Below are 8859 nucleotides of genomic sequence, written 5' to 3' on the forward strand. Positions count from 1 at the left end.
TAACACTGCCGTTGCCGGTCCCAAGCCCGGATGAGAAAAGTGGAGGGTTGCGTTAGGTAGTCGACAGCCAGCGTAAAACTTGTCGAAAAAATCATGACATGAATCCTTTTGATCATTGTGTAAGTGCTAGGGCGTCCCCTGGAAGCGACGCGCTGTATAGCCTGAATACAGTGAAAAGTGTGCAAGGGCCGCTACACCGGCGCCCGGGTGTAGTGTTAAATAAGCAAGGGTTCCCACATTACGGGCGAATGCGGGTAAAGAAGTTAGTCCATGAAACTAATGAAACTAATATTAGGGTAGGATCTTGGAATATAGGCACTCTCAATGGTAAATTAATGGAATTAGTTGATATTATGATTCATAGGAAAATTAATATCTTATGTATTCAAGAAACTAAGTGGGTGGGAGAAAAGGCTAAGGAGATTGATAATTTAGGTTTTAAACTTTGGTATTCTGGTAAGAGTCGCACTAGAAATGGTGTAGGTGTAATTATAGATAAGAGTTTGAAAGATAATGTTGTAAAAATTAATAGAGTTGGTGATAGAATTATAGCCCTTAAGATTATCATTGATACTAAGATTTTTAATATTATAAGTGTTTATGCTCCTCAAGTAGGTTTAGATACAGAGTCTAAAGATAAATTTTGGAATGACTTAGAAGACTTAATACAAATGATACCTCTTGAAGAAAGAATTTTTATTGGAGGAGATTTAAATGGACATGTCGGTAGAGTGGTAGAAGATTTCAGAAATATTCATGGTGGCTACGGTTTTGGAGTAACTAATGAAGAAGGTAAAGTTATTTTAGATTTTGCTTTAGCGTTTGATTTTGTTATTACTAATACTTTATTCAAGAAAAGGGATGAACATCTTATTACTTATAAGAGTGGATCTAATAAAACACAAATTGATTATTTTCTTATGAGAAGAAGAGATCGTCATGATTGTAAAGATTGTAAAGTCATTCCAAGTGAAAATTTAAATACCCAACATCGTTTATTAGTTTTAGATTTTAAGATTAAGAGTTGTAAAATAAAAAAATACTAGGACTCATCATTGCAGAATTAGATGGAGAAACTTAAAAGATACAAATAAAATTAATTTTATGAGTAAAATTCAAGATTTCAAAATTTGGGATATTCATGAAGAAGCAAATGTGATGTGGGATAAAGTAACAAACGCTATTAAACATGTAGCAAAAGATGTTCTTGGAGAATCAAAGGGAAAAATATTTACAAATAAAAATAGTTGGTGGTGGAATAATAATGTGCAAGAAAAGATAAAATATAAGAAGTTATGTTATAAAAATTGGTTTAAATGTAAAAACTTAGAGAACTAGAGAAAATATCAAACGTTTTTGAATTAAATTATTATTATTATTATCAAATTTTGTATTTTTATGTTTTTTAATTTATTTATTATAATTATTTAATGAGAAAATAAGGAAAATTCACTTTTAAGCTTTTAAATTTTATTTTTAACTTAGAAAAATTAGGAAAAATATCATAATGAATTCTAAGTGATCAGGGAAAGCTTGTACACATTTTGAACCATTTTTTGTAGTTTTAAAAATTTTGATTATTTTAATTATTTTAATTCAAAATACACTTTGAAAATGAAATTTTTTCAAAAAAATAGATTATAAAACTATTTTTCATGATTTTTCTAAGCTTATTTAATTTATGATAATTATTTTTGTACAAAAATACAAAGTTACTTTAAAAGTTAATTTTAGTGCTTAAATTAAGCTAAATAATTTTTAACTTTTACAGTAAGTAAATATGATTTTTATGCACAATGTGGAACTGATTTTGTCAAATTTCAATAAGTGTATAATTTACATAAATTATCACAAGGTTTATATATTTGATTAAATATAGAAATGTACAAAACAATTCGAAAGATCATAATATTTTTCATAGACTTGTCTGGCCAAAGGAAACCTACTAAGATTATCCTCATAATTTTCCAAATTATATTTTGATTTTTATTGATTTAGAAAAAGCTTACGATAAGGTTCCAAGAGATATCCTTTGGAGAGTTCTCGAGAAGAAATGTTTGATATGACTTATATTCAAGTCATTAAAGATATGTATACTAGAGCTGTTACTTGTGTTCAAACTGAAGGAGGATTGACAAAATATTTTCCTATTTCTGTTGGTTTACATCAGGGATCGACTTTAAGCCCATATCTTTTTGCTTTAGTTATGGATTGTCTTACTGGATATTTACAGGAGGATGTACCTTGGTGTATGCTTTTTGCTGATGATATTCTTCTCGTGGATAAAACGAGAGAAAAAGCCCAGGAAAAACTTGAATTATGGAGGTCTACATTGGAGTCTAAAGGCCTTCGTTTAAGTAGAACTAAAACTGAATATATGGAATGTAATTTTAGTAGTAATAGCTCTAGTGACAGAAGTGTGACTTTGGGTGATCAAATTATTAAAAGGTGTGAACGATTTAGATATCTTGGGTCCGTTGTCCAAAGCGATGGTGATATAGATGGGGATGTTAATAGTAGAATTCAAGTTGGTTGGTTGAAGTGGAGGAATGCTTCGGGCCTTTTGTGTGATAGAAAAGTACCGCTAAGACTGAAAGGAAAATTTTATAAGATGGTGGTGAGACCTGCAATGCTCTATGGCGTTGAATGTTGGCCTTTAAAAGAGAAGCATAATAATAAGTTAAGTGTTGCCGAGATGAGAATGATTAGGTGGATGAGTGGCTTTACACTTAGAGACAAAATGCGGAATGAATATATTCGTGATAGGGTTGGTGTAGCTCCTGTGACAGACAAAATTAGAGAAAGTCGTCTTAGATGGTTTGGTCATATTAAACGTCGACCATTAGATGATCCGATTAGGAGAGTAGATGTTTTAAATTCGACTTGTGTTAAGAAAGGCAGAGGTAGATCTAGGAAGACTTGGGCTTACTGTATTAAAAATGATCTTAATTTACTAGAACTAAATGAAAATATGACACTAAATAGGACGCAATGGAGAAAAAGGATTCATGTAGCCGACCCCACGTAGTGGGATTAAGGCTTTGTTGTTGTTGTTGTTGTTGTATAAAATATCGTATACGTGCAATGATCGCAGTTATAGAAAGATTAAAAAAATAAGTTTTAGACCTCTATTTTTGTCGATAGTTTGGTCCATTTTCTGTTGCGGAGAGCATAAAAACCAAAGGAAAAATGACAATAAATCAATTCAATAGTGTTTTTGCTACAATCGAGCCGCGTTCGTTCGTTCTAACGTTTCTTCTTCCATTCTAATTTAATTTATTTTTTTCCTGCGGCGAAGTTTTTTCATATTCCATTAGAAATCTTTGTATTTCTCCAATAATATATCTGAATATTCAACGCGGCTCAACGCGGTTGTTTTGCCATCTCTTGTTGAGCGTGCAAGGTAAGCAATTTGAACAATTTGTGAATATTTTAACCTTAGGTTTTGAAGGAGATGTCTCTGAATTAATTTTGGCTTTCGACCTTCTCTTCTCTTTTCAGAAATATTAGATTTTGGAGCATCTTTCGGATTATTCAGGTTGTTTAATCCGACTGTTGAAAAAAGGGCGTTATTCTTATCGGGATTTACTTAATATTTGATAGCCGGAACGAATCAAAATTATATTTTTTGTGTTTTGCTCGAACTCCTTCAATCAAGCGGAAGAAAAAGATGGGATCTTGCTGCTTCAAAGGGAAGGATACAAGACCAGCATCAAATGCATATTCACAACAGAGACCACAGCCGCCGCCGCACGCGGTGAAACCCTCACCACCGCCGCCAAGTTCTTACCGTGCGGAGGCTCCGCCGCCGGAAACTCGGCATGCTCCACCTTCTCCACTGAAACAAAATCCACCAGTTCCATCAACTAAGCCTGCCCTAACATACGACACAATCCTTGATAAACCATTTGAGGATGTTAGAAGCTATTATACTTTTGGTAAGGAGCTCGGTCGTGGCCAGTTTGGCGTCACCTACCTCTGCACAGAGATCTCCACCGGCCAATCTTATGCCTGCAAATCCATCTCAAAACGCAAGCTTGTGCATAAGAACGACAAAGATGATACGAAGAGGGAGATCCAAATCATGCAGCATTTGAGTGGGCAGTCAAATATTGTAGAATTCAAGGGGGCTTTTGAGGATAAGCATTCGGTTCACCTTGTGATGGAGCTCTGTGCTGGTGGTGAGCTTTTTGATCGGATAATTGCGACTGGGTTTTACACAGAGCGTGCAGCTTCCAGAATCTGCAGGGACATTGTTAATGTGGTGAACATTTGCCATTTTATGGGTGTTATGCATCGGGATCTTAAGCCTGAAAATTTCTTACTTTCAACTAAGGATGAAGATGCGTTGCTTAAGACTACTGATTTTGGGCTCTCGGTTTTTATTGAAGAAGGTGATACGTTTCTTCCTTAAAAAACTCTACCTTTACTCGCATATTAATGCCTCATTATATTGTTGATGCTTTGCTTTTATGGAGATTGAAAAACTTAATGATCCTCAATGTTTCTACTTATTTTTATCATTCCATTTAAGGTGAATTGAACTAATTTTTTATGAGCTACGTTGAGTAAATCTGCAAAGGGTAGCTGAATCTTCATTCTATTTGTTATTTTGATTTTTTTTTTTTTTTTCATTGTTTATCTTTGTTATGAGTAACCATTTAAATGGTTAACTAATTCTTAAATAAATATATAAAAGACAAGGACTTCTAATTTTTTTGTTCTGCCTTGGGAATTTTTTTTTGTGTAAGTTCCTGGGAAGTTAGATATCAATATGAACCATGGAATCTTATTTATTTTCTTAATTTTATGAATCTTATTTCTTTTCTTAACTTGTAGTTCTAGTTGGATGTTTTGTCATCATGCTATTGTGCTACTTTGCTTTTTTTGACAAGCTAAGAACTAGCAATTTGTTTTGGAAGCTTAAGTTGTTATATGAATTATCAAGATGACAAATGCTGTTGAATGCATTCAGAATTAGTGTTTATTCTCGTCATCATATTCATTACTTAAAAGATTCTTTGAGAATATGTGAATTCCTTGTTTATTTTGCAATTACTCAAATATCACAGGCATTTTCAACATTTCAAACTAATTTAAAAGTCAAAGGGGGCTCGTTTTGGCTGCCTTTATTCTGATTTTGTCATCCCTATTCAAATAACTGAAAACTCTTTATAGTACTAGGAAATGTGATTTAGTAGTCACTCATTTATGCACCCATATTGTTTATTTCTTGAGAACATTGAAATTAAACTAAATATATTAGTGAGGTCTTTAATTTGAAGATATTATATTATTCTTTTTTATAAGTGCATGTTATTCTTATGTCGAAACATCTTATCTCTTTTTTGAATTCTTAATATTCAAAATCTGCATCAACAAACAAATTACAAATTTGAGAAGAATATTATGTTGGAGAATGTTGACTACAGACATGACAAATATTTTAGGAGGAAATTATGAATTATGGCTTGCTAGAAATGGAAGGTATGATCTTGCTATTTGGTGGACACTAAAATAAGAAAGAGGAGGCCTATGGATCTGTGACAGCAGGTGTATATTACAAAGATAGCGCATATAGATTATTGGAGATTTAGAAAATACTTGTTAAGTTGTATTTATTGCTTCCTTTTAGAGAGATATGGTCCACTCTATGAACAAATGCTTTTTGAATGTATAATGATGCAAAAAAGCATACTCCCTTCTCTTTTTTTCTACATGGTATTAGAGCTCATTTTAGAATCTCAAATTCAGACATATTTTGCAGCCCGATTCCTTTATTTTTTCTACACATTTGAGTGTTCTAGCTTCTCCATGGGAGAATTAACCATTATGAATCATGCGAATTAGACCTATCTGATTGAGGAGAATTCTAGGGGTTACAAACGTCATATTTATTGGATGGAAAATTTTTTCTAAAGTGGTATCCAATTGTGATACATTCATAAAAGGAAAAGAAAATTTTCTCCTTTTTGTTGATCCTCTCTTGGATCAAGTATAAAATTCACACCTTACGATGAAGGAGACTTCATTTCATGGCCCTAAAATTCCATGTTGTTTGAAATCATTAAGCTTTACATGTCGCTTACAACAACAAATGAAGTATGGGAAGCTGTAATACAAACATATTTAAAGGTTAAGAATATTGCTCTCATATATGAGATCAAGACAAAAGTCTCAACCACCAAATAAGGTAGCATATCCGTCATTGAATACTTTATTTCAATGATGCTTGTTTAGTTTGAATTTGATTACTGCCAAGGCATGAAGATCAAATGTAATGATTATGTTGTCATTTTAAAATAATATATAGGAAAAAAAAAGGCTTTTTTGAGTTTCTTGTAAGTTTTAATTTAGAATTTGATTAAGTTCACATCCAAGTAAAAAGATCATGCCTCTTTTATTAATGCCTTAGAATGACTATAATTTTAGAAACACCAAACAAAAAGGATTCAACTATGGTAATAATAATAAAGTGAAGGACTGATTATCATTTTCCCTAGAAAATGATGGAAAAAAAATTTAATTAGAAAACCAAATTATGATGCAACTACTGCAGGAAGAAGGGCATATCAAAGAAAATTATTAGGAACTCTATGGAAGACCGGATGGCTTGCTGGATATAATGAATGTCAACCACACATACAGCAGAATATCATAAAGATTAGAAGACTTAAATCGGGGTAAATTGACGAGCTAAGAAACCTTATCAACTCTCTAGAAATGTCATCGGGGTCATGCTCTTAAGCTTAAAATGTTGAAGCTTCTATCCTCTATGTTTTTATGCCTTAAATAATTACTTCAATACATGGATAACAGACTCCAATGCCTCTGACTACTGGACAAAATTTACCAAACTCTTCTAAACCTATGAATTTGTCATCTCAGCAATAAAAAAATTAAAATAGCTCATAATTTCTTAAGCACTAGATTTATTACAAGGTAATATTCTCATTTTTTATCTTCTCTCGCCAAAATGGTCTTTATGCTCTTCATCTTGCTATAAATCTTTTATTTATTGATAAAATAACCCGAGATCAAAACTATGTTGTGCCATTCTTTACTGATTTATTTTGTCTTTAATGATTTAACTGCGAAGAAGATTATCATACAAGTTAGAGAACATGATGGGCTATTCTTACTTGAAGACAACAATAGTTGCAGAAATCATTCATCATTTTTCCTTTATGTTTCATAAAAAGAAATTCTCATTATAGAGTTGGGCGTTTTCTTTTTTGAATACTCAATGGTATGTTTCTCTCTTTATATAAAATGTTGACATCAAAAATTTTAATTGTGAAACTTATGCAATTGCATAACTAGATAATTATCTGTTGAGTGAATCTCGAGCATCTACTCCTTAATGTAATTTAATTTGATATTTGGAGACCCAAAAAAATTTCTAATGCCTCTAAAACCAAAGAGTTTATAATAATTCAAGATGATTGTACTTGAATGATACGGGTTTGTCATATCAAACCAAAATTTTGATCTTTGTCATATCATCAAAATTTTTGTCGCTGTAATAAAAAGATCAATTTGGCGTTAACATTAAAATAAAATCAAGATTGATAAAGCTAGAGGTTGTTTTAATAAAAAATTATGTTCTTTTTTTAGTAAAGAGGACATCATACACCATTTATAATGTTTCAATACCTCAAAACAAAATAGAATAACTAAAAGAAAAAAAAATGCATTTTTTTTGGTTACTAACTCTTTTTCTTTTTTTCAGAATATGGTTTAGGGTAACTAATGAAAATAGAATAACTAATGAAATAGAATAGGAAGAACTCAAAATAGAATAACTAATGAAACTAATATTAGGATAGGATCTTGGAATATAGGCACTCTCAATGGTAAATTAATGGAATTAGTTGATATTATGATTCATAGGAAAATTAATATCTTATGTATTCAAGAAACTAAGTGGGTGGGAGAAAAGGCTAAGGAGATTGATAATTTAGGTTTTAAACTTTGGTATTCTGGTAAGAGTCGCACTAGAAATGGTGTAGGTGTAATTATAGATAAGAGTTTGAAAGATAATGTTGTAAAAATTAATAGAGTTGGTGATAGAATTATAGCCCTTAAGATTATCATTGATACTAAGATTTTTAATATTATAAGTGGTTATGCTCCTCAAGTAGGTTTAGATACAGAGTCTAAAGATAAATTTTGGAATGACTTAGAAGACTTAATACAAATGATACCTCTTGAAGAAAGAATTTTTATTGGAGGAGATTTAAATGGACATGTCGGTAGAGTGGTAGAAGATTTCAGAAATATTCATGGTGGCTACGGTTTTGGAGTAACTAATGAAGAAGGTAAAGTTATTTTAGATTTTGCTTTAGCGTTTGATTTTGTTATTACTAATACTTTATTCAAGAAAAGGGATGAACATCTTATTACTTATAAGAGTGGATCTAATAAAACACAAATTGATTATTTTCTTATAAGAAGAAGAGATCGTCGTGATTGTAATGATTGTAAAGTCATTCCAAGTGAAAATTTAAATACCCAACATCGTTTATTAGTTTTAGATTTTAAGATTAAGAGTTGTAAAATAAAAAATACTAGGACTCATCATTGCAGAATTAGATGGAGAAACTTAAAAGATACAAATAAAATTAATTTTATGAGTAAAATTCAAGATTTCAAAATTTGGGATATTCATGAAGAAGCAAATGTGATGTGGGATAAAGTAACAAACGCTATTAAACATGTAGCAAAAGATGTTCTTGGAGAATCAAAGGGAAAAATATTTACAAATAAAAATAGTTGGTGGTGGAATAATAATGTGCAAGAAAAGATAAAATATAAGAAGTTATGTTATAAAAATTGGTTAAAATGTAAAAGCTTAGA

At 31.3% G+C, this 8859-nt stretch overlaps 1 protein-coding gene across 1 annotated transcript in view; it reads left to right on the top strand.

Annotated features, from left to right (window-relative positions):
- The first annotated feature begins 3118 nt into the window (after positions 1 to 3118).
- The window catches only part of LOC110022660 (calcium-dependent protein kinase 2-like), a 20464-nt gene continuing 14723 nt past the window's right edge, over positions 3119 to 8859 (top strand). Inside the window, exons 1-2 of the mRNA XM_020721721.1 lie at positions 3119 to 3403; positions 3502 to 4394. Coding sequence (XP_020577380.1) covers positions 3671 to 4394 — 724 coding nt within the window. The 5' untranslated portion in view covers positions 3119 to 3403; positions 3502 to 3670. The remainder of the gene's footprint in view (positions 3404 to 3501; positions 4395 to 8859) is intronic.

The sequence above is a fragment of the Phalaenopsis equestris genome, unplaced genomic scaffold (genome assembly GCF_001263595.1).
Source record: "Phalaenopsis equestris unplaced genomic scaffold, ASM126359v1 Scaffold000202, whole genome shotgun sequence".
Taxonomy (NCBI): Eukaryota; Viridiplantae; Streptophyta; class Magnoliopsida; order Asparagales; family Orchidaceae; genus Phalaenopsis; species Phalaenopsis equestris.